This window comes from Ptiloglossa arizonensis, chromosome 11 (assembly GCF_051014685.1).
Source record: "Ptiloglossa arizonensis isolate GNS036 chromosome 11, iyPtiAriz1_principal, whole genome shotgun sequence".
Lineage (NCBI taxonomy): Eukaryota > Metazoa > Arthropoda > Insecta > Hymenoptera > Colletidae > Ptiloglossa > Ptiloglossa arizonensis.
In genome coordinates, this window is record NC_135058.1 from 3,721,548 (window position 1) to 3,740,204 (window position 18,657).

General features: G+C 33.1%; 3 protein-coding genes across 7 annotated transcripts; all 3 read right to left on the minus strand.

Moving 5' to 3' along the window:
- Positions 1–764: 764 nt before the first annotated feature.
- On the minus strand, positions 765–11,131 carry LOC143152907 (death-associated protein kinase 1). 5 transcript variants are annotated; one of them, XR_012993671.1, is made up of 21 exons: positions 10,491–11,131; positions 9,818–9,935; positions 9,623–9,735; positions 9,398–9,558; positions 9,195–9,315; positions 8,807–9,107; positions 8,655–8,703; positions 8,055–8,171; positions 7,710–7,982; positions 7,462–7,644; positions 7,244–7,358; positions 6,971–7,162; positions 6,646–6,887; positions 5,381–5,470; positions 4,999–5,163; positions 4,705–4,923; positions 4,440–4,619; positions 4,061–4,354; positions 3,642–3,964; positions 3,267–3,569; positions 765–1,873 (listed from the first exon to the last, which is right to left on the minus strand). XR_012993671.1 is itself a non-coding variant. In XM_076323507.1 (20 exons), exons 1-20 carry the CDS (start codon positions 10,531–10,533, stop codon positions 3,407–3,409), a joined length of 3,423 nt encoding a protein of 1,140 aa, XP_076179622.1. In that variant the 5' UTR covers positions 10,534–11,131; the 3' UTR covers positions 765–3,406. The 5 variants fall into 5 exon arrangements, 4 of the variants coding, with proteins under 4 accessions (XP_076179622.1, XP_076179621.1, XP_076179625.1 ...); XM_076323507.1 differs by having other exon boundaries at positions 765–3,569; positions 9,818–9,896; XM_076323506.1 differs by having other exon boundaries at positions 765–3,569.
- Positions 11,132–11,271: 140 nt separating this feature from the next.
- Cct3 (chaperonin containing TCP1 subunit 3) lies at positions 11,272–13,781 on the minus strand. The gene is made up of 4 exons (XM_076323513.1): positions 13,623–13,781; positions 13,465–13,526; positions 12,008–13,145; positions 11,272–11,945 (listed from the first exon to the last, which is right to left on the minus strand). The coding sequence occupies exons 1-4, from the start codon at positions 13,666–13,668 to the stop codon at positions 11,533–11,535; spliced, it is 1,659 nt and encodes a 552-aa protein (XP_076179628.1). The 5' UTR covers positions 13,669–13,781; the 3' UTR covers positions 11,272–11,532.
- A 1,967-nt stretch (positions 13,782–15,748) lies between these two features.
- Positions 15,749–18,207, minus strand: LOC143152562 (odorant receptor 10-like; the record flags this gene model as incomplete). The annotated part of the gene is made up of 6 exons (XM_076322860.1): positions 15,749–15,981; positions 16,061–16,216; positions 16,306–16,425; positions 16,523–16,622; positions 17,024–17,483; positions 17,925–18,207. Coding segments are annotated over 6 exons (1,170 nt in total), but the record flags the coding sequence as incomplete, so codon positions are not given.
- Positions 18,208–18,657: the final 450 nt, after the last annotated feature.

The window sequence follows — 18,657 nt, forward strand, 5'->3', positions numbered from 1 at the left end:
ATATCAAAGGTTTTGGAGAGACCTCTTCGATAATTCTATGAACTGTATTCAACTGATCCAACGGGGTCGGTACTCTGCTTATTAGATAAGCAAGTGACCGACCGTGTAGGTGGTTTGAAAGGTCGATCGCCGTGTCTTCTGGTGCGTCTGCTTTCGGAGGAAGATGGAGAGGACCCTCTTCCGTAATCCTTCGTAAGTCGTGACCACGCTTGCGTGGCTCGCAGCGCGGAGTTGTGGGGAAATGGGGCACCCTTTCGGTGGTGTCGGCCACTTCCTCCCGAATCTGGCGCACTAAGGGGAAACGGGATCGACCTAGTAGGACCAACTTCACGGTACGCGTCGCGTGTTTCTCAATTTTACCTCATTTTTTTCATAATGTAATTGCTCAGTATAACTAAACGAGGAGATCGAAGGAACTTTGATTCCTTTCATCTCCTTGGTTTAGTAACTTCGTTTGTATCGCGTGTCGAGGGAGATCGATGGAACTTTGATTCCATCTATCTCTTTCCAGGTCTCCGCTCGCAGCAACCTCCACGTGATGAGACCTGGTAATCGGTATTACTCGCGACGAGAGTGTTCATCGCGAGTAATGCCCAGCTAATCGGCTGCGAATTTAGATTAGTTAATATATAAGAATAAATTAAATACTGTAACGTAGAAAATGTTTTCAACGCGCATGAAAGTTTGAATATTTTTATGAAACTTAAGAATACGAATGTATCTTTGACACATTCCAATAAATTTATTTTGTCTAACGCGAGACGCTTTCTTTCTTTCCCTTTATTTGATCCAAAATTATTGTTACAATATTTTCCGAAACTTGTAAATTTAATAGAATCACGAACGATAGACCTCCATGTCTGTGGAGGTACTACATTCATTATTTAACGTTTTATTTGACATTCTATTCTACATAAATAATGTTTTCTTACGGAGCACCACGGTTTTATTGACATTTTTCATCCATATTATAAAAGAAAATAACTGTATTTTTCACTCAGTGTTGTTACGAATTTTTTTTCGCGAAAATGTACATATCAAACGGAAGTAACAAAATTTCACGCCATTTTTCACACATTACAATGTTTAATTTAAAAGCATCCGTTTTAATGTAATCTACAATACAATGTAGAAATTTACAGGGCAACTTAATGTTACAGTAATTTGTAGAACATTCTTGACATTCAGGAACATTCTTAGAACTCTAACACTATAATTAGAATTGATTTTGATTGCAATTTTAAGAATACGATCTGCTAATAATATATTTTGCCGAACCGTATGTTTTCATAGATTATGTTGGATTAAATATTTTTAAGCAAATTTACAGCTCAATTTTGAAAAAACCAATCTCTGCTGACATCGATGTTCTTATCATTATAAAAAATAGAAAAATGTAAATACCATTGATCATAACAAAATCAAAAAGTCTATTCTCCTATTTGTACAAGGCATAAATAACAATTTTATATAGTTTTACAATTTCTTATTCCGCAAAAATGTCCCTGTTGCATATATTCTTGTATTGTTAAATTTCCCTTTAACAATAGTTATTTAAATGTTTCTGTATAGTACCAAGCAAAAGCTGGTAAACATAAATATTAAAGCGTATTGGACAAATTAAAAATATCGATAAAGTTAATCATGTTTGTTGTAAATTGATCTTCAAAACAAACTTGCAATGTATCGTGTAAATGATTAACAATACTGAGCAATTTAAAATCCTTAGAAGCCAACATTTTCACAATTAAACGTACACAATATGAAAACAATTTCTCACCAAAATATACAGCATTAGAAACTTTTGTATTTGAAACATCAGCGTGTAAATATAAGATGAACACAGCGCGTGAAAACACAAGCTTTACAGTACCTGTAAATGTTATAATTCAAGTTTGTATAATTATACGATATTATATTAAATCTTCATTTTACAAGAAACATATAGAACACGGAAGTAACAGAAGTACTTTAGATACATTTTATGGGAACAGAATTAGAACTAATTATTCTGAAGACATATTCTAATCGAAGATTAGACTACTCGTATTGTGTTCATCTTTAGCATAGACGAATATTCTTACATATTTAAGACGTGTATCGAACATTGTGTCGTGTAAAGTAAGAATGTAAGTCTACTTAACACACTAGACGAAAGTAGTATCAAAGAAATCAAATGAATACATAATAGATATGTTCAAAGAATAAATCTTCCGTGAACAACAAATTTTACTTGTTCTTATGATATATATCCATGCACATTGCACATAAACAGTGTGCCTCGTTTAGTACTCTCGTGCCTACAAAACATAAACGATTTTATGTCAAATGCTTCATCTAGAATCAAATATTTTGAAGAAGTGATCCTTCGTATTCTAATCTCAGTTTGTCGATAAGTAAAGTGCTTTACATTTACATATAATTACAGAAGGATCAATTTATAGAACATAGAGAAAAATTTTAACACTTTTTAACAGGTATGATGAGCAAATATTGTTTATGGCACATATTATGTTCTTTAGGAATGTCGATTTAGTAAAAAATACCCATTTAGAAATGGAGCTTCATAGATAAGTTGTACCAAAAAGCAAAGAATTGTGCGAATTATTTTCGCTTTCTTTTCGCGTAAATAGTTTCTAAATATCATAGAAGTCAAAAAGCAGCGCGTATTGACACTGAGTTTTGGCAAGATACAGTATATATGCATATCAAGAAAAGCCTTCAAAACAATATTAGTATCAAATACGATAGTATCGTGTTATACAGTGTGTAAATGCATTATTTTGTGGGCCACGTACGTGCATACACATTATTTAGAATTATTCGTCTAATACAAATCTACTTAAGAAATTTGATCATGGATCTAGTCAATTATAATATATAATATCACAATACAAACGCTTACGAATATTTCATAATGAAAAAGCAACTCTAAATATTAAAAATGAAAACTTCGTTCATATAGATCTTCTTAAGTAAATATTTTTCAAACCTAACGAAAACATAGAATTATAAATATTTGTTATGCTAACAAGGGTACTTAAATTATGATATATTTGTATTATAAGAATTTGTAAGAAGAAATACACAAATTGATGCAAATTACACAACTTTTTAACTTATGTATGTATATGTATATATATAAAAATGAATGTTGTGCCGCTTAAGGTGCTTGTTAATAAGTTGATATAAAAGTACACACTAGTGCATGTGCATTTGACATACCTCTAAAGAAGTACACAGATAATGTACTATAATATACATACTTAGATTAAAGAGCAATGCAAAATTTACGTTGGGCGGAAGCGGTGAATAAGTCTGTCAAACCCACAACATGGAAAAAAAATTTCCTTCGGAAATCCATCTTTCAGAAAGTATTAATGCACCATTGATAAACGCAGCATTGTCATCTGGAAAGATTAGATCCCGTTTCGGAGTCAATAGTCGTTGATAGTATATATGTTGGTGTATAAGAAAGCAACAGATGTACAGCATCCTCTCTATCGAGAGCTCGTAATTGTTGAATTAAAGAACCCACAGCACAATCAGCGCCTGCAGTATTAAGTAATCTGTCGAGAAAAAATATATGCAATACAAAAATGATCAATAATGATTATTAAATTAGTTGTAAAATAACTTACCTCAACGTTGGACTATCTACTGTACTATCCAGCTGTGCGACTCGATCTCCTAAACCAAGTCTTACGGCAAGTAAACACCAGTCTCTTCCGTGACGATCAGGGGGATCGAGCATCTGCGCTAGCCTTCTTTGTACGGCAGGTTTAATATGCTTTATCGGTTGTTTTGGTCCAGGAAGACAATTTTCCATTAAAGGTAATCCACAACCTACTATATCCCATACAGTCTCTTCTTGGCCATTTAATGGATTTTTAAGACTTGCATCTTCAAGACTTTTGTCTATTAAAGCCAATATAATCGGCGCTGGTTCCCAAGAATGTACAACCTATACGTATAAAGTTTCATACAAAATAATTAAATATATTTTAACCACATTACTTAATATTTTAATTTTTAATTTATTCATGACTAAATAACTAACTTCATCATATTCACGAAGTTGACTAGGACTTAGCCAATGTCTTTCGAGCAACATTTCCGGAGCAACTAATTCAATAGTTGTTTCAATAGCGTCGAGAATAATGCTCAGGAGTGCAAAGCATTGAGCACTGGTACCTCGTGGTCCGCGCACTCTTATCTCTATACAACTCTGGTCTTCTTCTTCAAAAGTTATTATACTTTCGCAAGGTCCAATACATAATTTTGATCCTCGCCACCACTGATATAAATCTGAATTCGACGGATCCCATGTTTGAGTAATTTTTCTCAATTGTGCCTATGTAATCCCGTATTGTTATCAATAATATTTAACGCGACAGTATAATGTAATAAACTGATAACTATTTATCATAACTACATACTTGTAAATGTGGAAATATCGCAATCAAATGGTATAAAGGAGCCTCAGCTGGAGCAAGACGAAGACCTGTATGAGGTAGAATATTGGTACATGGTTTCCATGGTTCCCATAATCCCGGTAAACGTTCAACAAGGTTCAAGCAGGGTATTTCATACTCTACTTCATCATCGTCTACTTCGCACTAACACAAAATTAAGTAATTTTATTACGTGAAAACATTACTTGAAAATAATATAAAATATCTTAAATTATATCAAATGACTTACTGGAACACATAAATTTACAGCTTGTAAAGCTTGTAAAGCTTGACCTGCAGGACAAGGGCAACGAGCCTGAAAATCTTCCAAAGCATAAACCCCTGTAGTACGCCCCCCAAGACGTCCTCTTTGTTCTGGACTTAATTGCCAATTTACTACATCCTGCCAAAACCATTCTAAACTTAAAACTACCAAATTTCCAGAAAGTAGCATGCATTCTCCTAAATTCTGAAAATAAATGCTTGTTTATTATATCAAAAATAAAGGATATATTAACCTTATGTAATAATAAAACACACGAACCTGTAATTGCAACCCAAGATGTCTACAATGTTCTAAACAAACTAATGGATTAATTTTTCTCACTTCCTTCAAAAATTCCTCCTGCGTGAGCATTACTGGAGGTACCTCTAATGTTTGCACATACGTTCTCCAAGATTCAGCAAGACCAGTCCACACTAGTGCACTCTATAAGAAGATTTTTGAATCCTTAATGATAGAATACAAGCAAAAAAGTATTAAATAATACACTGATACAGAAAATATATACAAGAGTAGTTTTTTTTATTGCTTTGGACAGTAGTGCATGTATGTATTAATGGGATAAAGCATTAGAGCAATTATTAAATAAATTACAGCTTCATTATACACATCACTTATCAAAGGAATTGAGAAATAGTTCGACCTGTTTATCAAGATTCGCCAAGGGCACGTACGTGGCCGCAGCCCGCGGCGTTTCACGTCGGAGAATACTTTCTGCAACTTCCGGTCCTTCCTACATCATGCATTGCATGCAGTAAGGCTGATGTTAATAAATGTTAATGACCAAATAATCAGCAACTAAAATATATGTTGTTAGTAAATTGATCATGTGACAGAGTGACAGCAGATATAAGAAAAATTATTCGTAATAATATTTTTCGTTGGGAGTGTGCTTGATTAAATGTCGCAAACAATTACTTCAATCGGAAATTATGAAAAATATAAAATATTACTTCCGATAAGTTCAATTACTTATACATATATCAAATCAACCATGCATCATGAGTGACCATGGGTTACTGAATCATAACTTCAACAAAAATAATTGCATCGTATTTAGGAATTAATGCTTTGTTTAACATAGTGTTAACATTGCAGGACTTAAAATCAAAAAGACGTGAATCGTACAAATATAATTGGCACTATGCAAAATGAAATGACCCGATTCTAATGAGAACCGTTTTGAAAATGTTAATGCACACATTTATTGCATGCTGTACAAACACTGGCGTTATTCCTGTAAAAAAATGTGGAAGTATAATTATGTACACGAAGATATTCTGCTGAATCTGAACCTTTTGATATTAGATATATTCTGCATAAATATTTTAATAGTGTATCGTATCAAATTTTCTAGACTGGACGAGTCGCTCGTGCAATCAAGCATGAAATGATTAAAAATTTGAGAATTTCGCGGCCATATATGTTATTGATCTGAGCTGAAACTTCTGCATGTATTTAAATATGTTACCATATTAATGTTATTATCAATGCCATAAGATTATGGCTCTAATGTGATAATATTCACTATAATGCTTGTGCAATTTCGGTACAGTAACATATTTTAACATAGTTTATATCCTAAAATCTCAATTCAGATCAAATATATAATGAACTTGACTCGTTTTTTATCTGGTTCTATATATGACGGCATGCAATAGTTTAATTAGTTTGGTTTGTTTTGAAAATTTAGTATACAAGTTTTAAATGTAAAAGTTATAAGAAAAAGTTATCACTGAAAAAGTAGTAGAAGTGATTACGAGTTATTACTCTATTAAAACTAGAAGACGCAATAATATTTTTTGAATACGCGTTTTGCAATCTTTGATAGTAACAAAATCGTCTTGTGTTACGCGTAACAAGATACGAGAAGTACGCTAATTTTTATAAATCGTATAATCACTTCACCTCTAGAAAGTCCATCCTTGCATTATTCAAATATGATCTTAGTAGTTTCAGACCAGGACTAGAAGGATTAGTTGCATCCACTGCGACCATTTGAGGTTCATCTCCCAAAATTGGTGTGAACTCTTTTAAAAAAGGTAAAAGTGGTGCAAGAAGACTACCAGTATTCGAGTTTGGAGCAAGAGGTTCTGGTGCATAAGTCCCAACTAAGATAACTTTTACATCACTGTATTTGCCACCAAAACCTATGTTATAAAAAAGTATTTCGAAAGTTAGTTAGTAACAGACACAATTATACTATAATGAACTTGCAATTAATAGAACTTACCAAAATTAATTGATGCAATGCGGTCTGAAATAAATCGTAACCAAAATTTGACTTGCTGAAGTTGTACAGTAAGAGGTTCCCTAAGACTGACTGTTATAAGATGTACTGCAGGTTGTTGAAAAGTAAGAACATAATGATAAGATGCTAGAAACTCTTCTCGACCACACAATTCCCAAAAAACACATTCTCCACCTTAATAATTAAAATTCTCAATTTGTATATTTTTAATATTAATTACCATAAAAAAAAAACTTGAGTAGTTATTTTTCTTACCTACATTACCACGACTCCATTCCACTCCTTGTGTACCTTCATATTCGCTATCACTATATTCAAAACTAAGTGAACCATGTTTACTAGTTACATCTAATTCGATACTAGGTTCCCTCTGAATATAAAAGGTAATTTTTAGTAAAATATCTCATTTTCCCAGTATTTAAAAAATATGCCATATATTCAACACTACCATCTCACATGTTAGAAATAGCTACCTTTGCAGTATAATTCTGACTTCTTGACCTTCTAAAAAATCCAAAACTAAAAATACCAGATTTTAAAGAATTTATTAAAGATGATTTTCCTGATGCGCAATGTCCTAAAAGTCTTATATGCAAACGATCTATTGGTCTATGTGTTGGTTGCAACTGTTTAATATAATTTTCACGTTGAATTGGCTACAATTTGAATCAATATCAGTAAAGAACAGATACCATCAAGTAAACATTATTTAAAAACATACATTTCGAAGCTTATCCAATAATGATGCAATGTCAGGATATCCATACTTAATTGCTGTCACATCTGCTCTAATTCCACGATTTGCTTTGTCAACATCACAACCAGCAAGGCACAAATGTCTAACGAGATTAATGAACCCATGCCTAGCAGCCACATGCAGTGGTGTTAAGCCTTTCTTATTGGGTGTATCCAGGTCTATTCCATTTTCGATTAAAAAAGTTACCATTCCCTCATCACCTGCTTCACACGCTATGTGTAAAAGAGTATCTTCTTTCTGTGTAAAGAAACATAATATTTGTATCCTACTTATTATATTTGAAGAATATACACAGAAGTAAAATCTCACAGAATCTTTAACGTTCAATGGTGCTCCTTGTAGCAATAATTGAGAAACAGCCTCAACACAGCCTCGTTTAACAGCACTAATCATAGCTCCACCAAGACCTTGAGAGGCTTCTGACTCCTACAGGATAATAAAAAGATAGTTGTTCAATGTTGTATTATTTCATAGACGCTGTGTCTTATAATTAATTATACTTCAATATATGGTTGTGACTTTATATATTTTCATGCATATGTATTAGTGAAAATGTTAACGACATTTTCAAAGAAAAATTACTAATACACAAAATAATTTTTAATAATACTAGATACCCAAACTACTATGCAAAAAAGATTGTATTATTATATTTTCGAAAATATAATTAAGGTATAAATGTTCAGTAAAAAAATGTGTAGAGTTTAACTTAATAATGTATATTCTGTAAGAAATAATTTGTATGTATGATGTAACTGTACAGATGATACTAACACCAGTCACATAATGTACATAAATAAACATTATTTCATAAAAAATCAAAAAAATTATGTGAGTGATTAAAAACAAAAGTTAGGATCAACTCTAATAATTATAAAGAAATTATAATTATTGCATTCAGGAACAGACCGTGAGGATCCAAGGATGTTTAAGGCACGATTCTGCAGTTCCTCTTTCTCTGAAAGTTAAATCAGTTGTTATTACTTTATTCTATTCTCAGTTGTACTTATAAATCTCAAAGCTAAAACATTTAATACAAGTTACAAATTTTGTTTACTTACTTTGGATCCTTGATCAACAAGGATCGTATGAAATCTTTGGCAATTTCTGATACAGTACTGAAATACTCGTTGTCAAATTGATATTGACAAGCAGCAACATTTGCATAAGTTTCTTGTTTATCTTCACCTAGGAATGGTGATGCACCGCTTAAAAGAATATATGTTAAAACACCAACTGCCCAAAGATCAGTTCCCAAACTGAGTGGTTCGTAATTTACAATTTCAGGAGCTACAAACTCAGGTGTACCAAATAATGCTCTGTGTTCTGATCCAGGTACTAATCGGTGGGAAAGACCTAGATCTTTATACAAAAAAGATTACATGTAGTTATTTTATATATAATCCATGTTAAAACATCAGTGGCAAATTACCAATGTTTGTGTATTACCTATTAACTTTATGCTTGGCATTGGCGGAGGAGTTGATAACAGAATATTTTCAGGTTTGATATCTAAATGAGCAACTTGATGAGAATGTAAATGACTAAGTGCCATTAAGACTTGACGGACCTATAAAAAAATAAATTAATATTAAGCTTATTACCTGAATTCTGAAATATTTTTTTCATATGAACAATTTTATATTACAAACCACATGAGCAGCCTCTAATTCACCAGATGGTACCCAGTGAAAAAGCTCTCCTCCAGAAATTAATTCTAAAAGTAAAACAACGGTTGTGCCTGTGTCTACAACTTTGTGCAATGAAACAATATTTGGATGCCTTAATCGTGCTAATAAGCCTGCTTCTCGAGCTAAAACAAAATATGGCCAATTATTTATAGAAAAGCTATAAATGCATAAACAAAAGATATCTACCAATGTCTGCTGCTGCCACACCTCTGGCAACTCGTCTTTTCCTCATAATTTTGGCAGCATATAATTCTCCAGTCTTTACTTCCATACATTTTCGCACTATTGCAAATTGTCCTCTATAATTTATAAATACATAAATGATTTAAAATATATACACATGTTTATTATCAATATAATATGTGAATTATAAATACTTACTTGCCAATCTCCTCCAATAATTTAAAATTTTTCTCAATTGGTTCATGATGAACCTCCATCAATGTGTCCCACTCAGGGCCTAATTGCAGAAGCAAAAGTGTATTTTGCTTAAATTGCTCTATCATGTAAAAAATTCTATTCGTTCACTTAATGATAAGAAATATAATAATTATGAAAATAAAGTTCATAACTAATAGAAAATAATTTTCATAAACTAATAACATTAGTTGTTCTATTTCTACATAAATAATTTATTTCAAGACCCTGTATTTTTTAATATTATAACAAAGAACTGTATCTACAAATATTTTTAATGTAAATAAAAAGTAAACACAATGGGCAGTATTTTCTTTAAAATTGTTATATGAATTCGTGTTAATACAAAATAATTATTATTTATTAACAATCAAAGTCCAAAACTAACAGAACATAGACACCTGTCAATCTCATAGTAAACAGATATGAAAATCACTTCCGTATACACGTAACCACGTGGATACATTCTCGTTCGTTAAACGACAATTATATATGAAAGAACGGTAATAATACGGTTCGTATCCTTCGTTTGCATCGAGTCGCGTAAAAATATTAAACATCTGCCAGCCTTGACAGAAATATCGACACGGTATCGCATAAAAAGATTACAAACAATCGAAAGGAAATCGGTTTTTACCACCGTTAGAAGTTCCCAGTTGGCGAGATGTGCCTGGCATCATCTCACAATCATTCTCATCGTTCAGTCTATCCGGACAGTTTTCAGTTTCGCAAAGAGCCGTTACGAAAATTGTGTCCCATTCGTCGGCCTTCACTCATGCCGGCCACCCCACACACACAATCGATATACCTGTGTCGCGTGAAACGCCACCTTCCTCAAAGTGCATTGCGATCTCATAGAGCCTTCTCTAATCTTTCGAACCGCTCGGACCACGCATCGTTGATCATCATTACTAATTACGCTCTATTTAAATTATTTAAAGAAATGTTATTACTAAGAGATTTTACTATTTCGAAAATTATTATGGCAGAACATTAAATGTAATAAACTGCCATTCATTTCTTAAAAGGATTTTTAATTTAAATATCATTTGCTGCTATTTAGAAGATGTAATCAATGTTTACAAAATTTTAAACACATTTATAAACTTTGATCATTTAAACATAATATTATCTACATGATTCAATTTAAGTTACAAAATGGTATTATACATGTTATTTGGATATAATCAAATGCTAATGATAGGCATTTGAAAGTTCAGAAGATAACATTTAAGTAGTATTGTATTACGTTACGGTATGTTAAACATGGAGTGAAACAGTACTGCTTATAAAACCGATTACCAATGTATATCTATACATACAAGTATCAGTTTTGTAAAATATGTTCTTACTTTTATTGGACTCTTTATAAGCATGCTATGTGCAAAACAATGTTCAGTAAATTGATTACTATGCACTAATTGCAAATATTGTTTATTGTTAGCTTGTTACAATGAAAAGAAGCAGTCTGTTGAAAATAATAGATAGATACATATGATACGTGCGTTATTCTTGAATAGTTGATCGAAGTATTTTATTATACGAAAATGCATACAGACAAGCAAGTAATGCTTTTTATGAACATGAATTGAATTTCAATAAAATTATGGTGGACATGAATTATTAAACGTTAACACAAATAAAAGCACTTCGAGTCCACTAGAAATTTAATGCTTTTATTAATCCTTCATAGCTTCTTCGGAAACTTGGGCAGATGGTGCAGATTCATTATCTTTCTTCTTTTTGCTTCCTGAGACAATGTCATCGATTCGTAACAATAAAATAGCAGTTTCAATAGCCGTTTTATACGTCTGTAATTTAACGGACAAAGGCTCCCAAATTCCACGTTCTTTCATATCAACCAATTGACCTGTTTCTCCATCAATACCCCATGTCATTCCTTCAGTGGCATGTTTTGTACGTAGCGCAGTCAATGTTCTAATCGTTTTTGCTCCACAATTCTGTGCTAGAGTTCTTGGAATTATTTCTAGTGCTTGTGCTACAGCTTTGTAAGGCCATTGTTCCACACCTGCCAATCTTGCAGCTTTTTCTGTCAAAAGTCTTGATACTGCCATTTCTACTGCTCCTCCACCTTTAACAAAAAATATAATGTTGTAATATGGATCATAAATATTTTAATAAAAAGTTATGTACCTGGTACCAATTTGGGTTCAATAAGAAGATTTCTTGCAACGTGAAGGGCATCTTGTATGTTTCTCTCAGTTTCATTTAGTACATCTTTACTAGCACCTCTTAACATAATGGTGCATGCTTTAGGGTCTTTACATTCCGTAATGAAGCAAAAATAATCATCCCCAAGTTTTTTAATTTCAAAAAGACCAGCTTTGGTACCAACATCTTCATTTTGCAATTCTTCTGTACGATTGACAACATTTGCACCACAAGCTCTTGCAATTCTGTTAATATCACTTTTTCTCAATCTACGAATAGCAGAAATTCCAGCTTTCACAAGATAATGTTGGGCTAGATCTGATACTCCTTTCTCAGTGATCACTACATCAGGTTTTACAGATATAATATCTTCACATATCTTTTTCACATGTTCCTCCTCTAGTTCCAAAATCCTGGTAAAATCAGTATCTTTCATTATCTCTATATTAGTTTGCGACTCTCCCTTTTTGTATTCTAAAGGACAATCCAATAAAACTATTCTTGGATCTTTAATGTATCTTCTCATTTTTGGATGTGTAACATCTTTATTAATCATTACTCCTTTAAGAATAGTACTATCTTCAATAGTACCACCAGGAATTTTTTCCACCTTTGCATAACGTTTTATATCTATTTCTCGTCTACCATTTTCTTCAAGCATAACAGTATAAACTGCATCCAAAGCAATCTGACAAGCTAAATCAGACCAACGACCAATAAATTTAGTTCCTACACAAGAATTTATCACTTGAATCAATTTGCTTCTGTCATTACAATCCAAATCTATGCTAACTTGCTCATTAAGGATGACCACTATGTCTTCCAAAGCTTGACGAAATGCCCTTATTATAATTGTCGGATGCATATTCTGTTCAAGGAAAGGTTCAGCAGTGGCTAAAATTTCTCCCGCTAATACAATAACCGATGTGGTACCATCTCCAACTTCTTCGTCTTGAGTTCTAGCAATTTCTATCATCGATTTTCCAGCTGGATGTTGTACCGTTATTTCACGTAATATAGCATTTCCATCGTTGGTCATGACTATGCTCCCCATTGGATCCATCAACATTTTTAACATTGCTTGTGGTCCGAGACATGTTCTAATAACATCTGCAATTGCCTTTATAAAACAATATAACTATGAATAATCTGTATTTAAACTTACAGGCCAAAAATACATAAATTTGATCATGAAAGTACCTATAATGGAACTATAATGGGTTCGTTTTAAAACTGATCACAAAAAATAATATAGTAATTATTTGTAAAAAAAAAAACATTTACATTTTCATTATATAAATTATACCGAAAATTATTAGTATTATTGGATACAATTATAAATAGTATTAACGAGGTATTCCTTAAAGGAAACTACACGTGGGCGTGCCGACAATCTGAAACCATAAAAGGTAAATGGACGAATTTTTTCTCGGACTCACCTTGCCGGCTTCAATATTTTCTCTCTGAACTTTACGACCGGTATTTCGTTTCGTATTCTGACCTGCAATTATCAGAGCACACGACATCGTGAGACAGGAAATCTTTCGGTTAAGTTTCTAAACAAACGAAAATCAAAGTCGTCATTGTTTTAACTTACTTAAAACTATAATCGAAGCAGCCCCTGCATTTCGTGGTTCAAACATTTTTCTCTGATTCGTTTAATAGTAAAATATTCTGACAGAGAATGACACTTAAGTATACACCTGACTTTTCCAGAAGAAAATGAGACGAGACTTCTCAATAGTTGATTAGAAATGGTTAGAAATACGCGTAATAACTAGCGTATAGTACTAAAATGAAATTCACTTTACCAAAGTATACATGTTACCAATAAAAATATGAAATATCCCTATAGTTATATCGCTTATTTAAAAGAGTAAGAGAATAATTATTCTTCAAACGTTATATATATATTCTAGCGATGAATGTTGTTATTTAGAACTGAAAAGTAAATATTATAGAACTGAAAAAAGAAATATTTAATTTACAAAAGTACATAATATTAATACGATTCAGGTATTCCATAAATTGTAATTAATAACAATTTGCATCATACGAGTGTTAAAAAAATTGTTAACAATATACATCACCTGGTTAATCGTAATTATTACTTCACCAGAAATACGAAATTTTCGTAAAATCATTTTTTGGAAACTTCAGAATTCGAACCAATCAGCAGCCAACTTATACTCTGTGCCACGAGACGAGGTAGAAAAACTAAACAAAAAATTCACGTGATCGACACTGCGGTAGCAGTTAAGCAGTTGCCGGTCAGAAACGAATTTGTAGTCGGTTTTCATTGAGGGTTCTCACATGCAATTCAGGACGTTACGAATTAAAAAATCCGAATAATAAAGGGAAGAGATTAATTATTACAAAGTAATACAAACATTTTTTTACAACCTACTTACGTGCGTGTGTGTGTGTGCGCGTGTTCTCATTTTTTTAATTATTTAAATATATTTATATTGTCAACGAATATTTCCCCATTAATATAGTTCCTTCTGTTAAATGTTTACGGTCGCCTTACCTTCTGTCTTGTCTCGTTGAACAGGGTATAGTGAAAGTCACACTTCGTTGTTTCTTTAAAGACATAAATAGAACTGCGAAAACTAAAATTTTCATTCTTGATCCAGCTTTAGATTCGACTGGGCTCGACGAAACTTTCAAAATCTAAATTATCTCGATAATTAAGAGAATCTATAGATAAAGAAATAAAAGATATTTCGATAAATTTGATTGTCTTAAAACAAGACAGTTCATTTTACTTTACGAAATTGTATATATGTTTTATTTATAAATGAAGGAATTTTATTAATGGTTTATTTGTGTTCGATAGTTCATAATGTATGTCGTATATGTAAATGGTTAATTAATATAATAGTATATTGAAATATAAATTCTATGATAATTATATCCCCGAAACAGGTGGTTTCTATATTTCGAATTAAAATTTGTTTTATTTCTAGAAATATCTAATCTAGAAATATTTTTTTCTTGTATTATCCTTGTAATATTGTTTATGGATACAACTTGTATCTATCTCCAGAAAATTTTCAACAAAATAGTTCTCGTATTCCATGATAAACGCATCGGTCGATCCAGGGGAACCGTTTTATCATCAGAAAACAAATTTTAATAGAATAATAAATTAAATATACTTGAAATATGTTCTCGTTGAGCTGTTACTGTCGAGTACAGGGTTCGTGAACTCTTTCAAAAGTCATATTCTCGTAACTCCTCTCTTTAAAAGATTTCCTTGTACGCTTATACATATAATCGAGAATTGATTAGTCTGTAAGTTTCATTAGGCATGCAAAGTGGTTAGGAGAAAATATTGCAGTATCGTAGATTCTTGAGTGAATAGACAAACTATATGTGTATGTGTGTGCTTTAGGTCAAACATAGTTTAAGAATACGATAGTCTGGAAGGCAGCAAAAGGAAAGTGACGATCGACAACGACGGAAACCCTATGGCGTTGAGAGATGTCCATTGTATATGACCATACTTGGGCATACCAGGAAATACAGAAAGCGTGTCTACACAGTGAGATAAAAGGAACGAACGTCAAGAGTGAACGCAGTGTGAAGCAGCAAAGTCGTTGTCGAGAGTCGTGAATGGCTATCGTTGGTAGACGATAAGCGTTGCTAGTTTGTGTTAAATTTAATTATTTTAATTCTATACATATATTTTTATTATTAATAAACTTCTATCATAGACATTTTCTTGATAATTTTTCTACAATATACTATTTGAAACCTTTAACGTAGCTTCGTTCATTTCAATCCACTCCTGCTATAAATAATCAAAATCGTGGACTAGGTATTTATCTTCTTCCGTGATAGTAAATACATCAATACGATCTACGATTTGTATTAATTATTTTTACAATTTACCCATGTTACTAGACACGTGTTAATAGGAAAGACATATAGCTGAATGATATTTTCAATATCTGAAACGATGCCAAATGAGAAATACAGATACGAGGATTAACAAGAACAAAAAGATAGAAGAGGGAAGATGCGTCTTACGTTGCAGAATGTCAGCATCGTCATGGGAAATAATTTTCCGGCGGTCAAATAAAGCGGCTTCTTGGCTCTTATCATGATCAAAATCAAACTTTTCGCTTCGTTCGATTTTAAATTCAACCATTCGCACTCGTAGGCTGCCTCGTGTACACCTTCGGACTTTATGCGCAACGTTCGTGAATACTATTTACTACTAGTAAAACGAATCGTTCGCACGTGTACATCGTGCAATTGGAACTCTCGCTTACCTGACTCACTAAAATCTGTCCCGCGATGCAGTAAAGGGACGTTTGAACAAAAGTATTGAAAAATGTTAATAATAAATAAAATATTCTCAACGCGGAAAAATGCACTTTTCCAGCGAACACCTACGAAGGAAACGTTTGTACAGATCACGATGAAACGTAACTGCGTTTCCATCGGAGAATATTTTGTTGTTCTTCCAAAAATAGTTAATTCACTTACGGTAAGTAACATCAATCCATAGACACAAGAAATTGCACCGAAGTAGAGAAACAGCATGAGAAGCAACAGTGTGTACGTATCTTCGATCGTGTCGACCGCACTACAACGTAAATATTTACAAATGTATAAGAATTTCTCTCGTGTGCAGACAAAAAACTAAGTAATTCGAAAACGAAAAAGCAAACTTTAAAAGCGAAATCTACTTTGTGTGGAATATTTTTGACCGTTCTACAAATCCGCGTTCACGAATACAAGTTCCATCAAGATCAATGTTTCAGGATGGTCGCTCGTAAGTTAATCCGCTTACAAAGATATTTTTAACAAAAAGCAGTGCGTAATACATCGTGCAATCTTCGTGCAGGAAAGTTCGTCGTTATTTGCAATATACTAATGGACCATGAATGCAAAAACATGTAAAACGATGCAATAGATATAAAAACGAGTAATTAATTGTTGGCGAAATAAGGTGCCGCGTCGAATGTAACAATCGTTTCAAGATACCTGATAAGTCTCGTGTGGTCTAACAAGATGGTCGTTAAGATTCGATCATAGTTCTCGGATTCCTTTATATTTGCCAGACGTGTTTGAAGATTCTCAAATTGGCCGCAAATATGAAGAATAAGTATTCCAAAAAAATTATCAACCCCAAGGTAACACGATATAGTTGTCAGTATAGTGATCATTTGGACGACGAATATTATCTCGTAATACGGACTTTGAGACACATCGTATATGTAATAAGTTGGAAGCGGAAACAAATCGGTTCCGTTCGTCGTGTATCGAAGGTAGATGCCAAATTTTGGCAGAATGAGCATACTCATTAAAGATATACTCGAGAACGTGTAACCGAATATGTTGAACGCTCGACCAATTCGTGCTCGGCGTATCATGACGTTTCTTTCTATGTCTGTTTTTGATTTCGCCCAGTCGTCTGCGATCATATTTAAAATTGGCAAGAGAACTTAAAATTAAAAAGAAAACAAGAAACAAATTAGATCCAAATCATCCCGATACAATCATTTGATACCAGGGGGCAGTAGTGGGTATTTATCTCGATTTTTGCGGATGAATCCACGTACATCAAAGTCGGTGAAAATCTCGACCTAAAAATTCAAAACCAATTGTTTGTTTATTTCGAAACAATGAACGTTGTAGAAGCTGCTACGTCACCACCGTTCAAAATGTCAATATTTATTATTTACTGTCGAGCTTTCCACCGAAAGAATTCATTATTTTTCTTCTTCTTAAGGAGCAGAATACGAAGAAACAAAAAGTTCAATATTTAACGAGTTCTCTCGAGAAGTCTCCATCTATCATTACACGTAGATTCATCTCCGAAGCCCGTGACAAATATTTCTCTTACACCCTGTAAGCACGTGATTCACTCGATACAGGTTCTCACCTTTTTTTTTGTTGTAGATAATGACAAATTTTAGTAGCGTGATCACAAACGGTATGCAGTATCCTATGCTATCCATGTAAGCTAGCAGGTTGTCGCATTTCATGAACAAAGCGAAAAAACAAGGAACCGTGCAAACGAAGATTATCCCCGTGAGAACCAACGTTGCGTGCAACAGCTCCAAAAATCTTCTTTCTTTATTTTGGGGCCACAGACCGATTAATCTCAAGCAGAAGCGGTTCAATTTAATCGCCCATTCGTAGTCTACGATGATAAAACCAACAACCGATTAAACCAAACTAGATGGGTATTACTCGGGGATGTACGAACAAAACTGCACCTGCGTGTTTCATCGACGACTTCGATGAGATATTCATGTCGAAACTCGTCACCGTAACTCTATCGTTCTTTTTTATGCGCGCATCGCCGTAAGAATGTCAAATGACAAAAAGGGTTGAAGAAGAGAAACGATAGGAAACCGTTTAATATTTTACCGTATCGCGTGGAACGAAATTTCTCCGCATTGTCAGTGCTTGTCCCATACTTTCTTCATTAGAGAATTTAACTACAGACTACCGACGGTCAACCGTTTCTACAAAGTTTCGATTACGGGGAAAAAGTTGTAGTTTCGTGCATTTTTAAGAACGCGATGGGAATGGATCGATGGTGCAGATCGTGCAAGTACTCGTTTCGAACAACTTAACGAATCGTCGTGTCATCGGGGCAATTGTTTCTC

Coding starts and splice junctions, on each gene's coding strand:
- LOC143152907 (XM_076323506.1), bottom strand. CDS start 10,533: ATGATGCCAGGCACATCTCGCCAACTGGGAACTTCTAACGGTG. Junction 9,936..10,490: donor ACTGGGAACTTCTAACGGTG/GTAAAAACCGAT, acceptor TTTACATGATAG/AGCAATTTAAGCAAAATACA. Junction 5,471..6,645: donor CAAGGATGGACTTTCTAGAG/GTGAAGTGATTA, acceptor TGCATGATGTAG/GAAGGACCGGAAGTTGCAGA.
- Cct3 (XM_076323513.1), bottom strand. CDS start 13,668: ATGTTTGAACCACGAAATGCAGGGGCTGCTTCGATTATAGTTTTAA. Junction 13,527..13,622: donor TGCTTCGATTATAGTTTTAA/GTAAGTTAAAAC, acceptor TGATAATTGCAG/GTCAGAATACGAAACGAAAT. Junction 11,946..12,007: donor TGAACCCAAATTGGTACCAG/GTACATAACTTT, acceptor TTTTTGTTAAAG/GTGGAGGAGCAGTAGAAATG.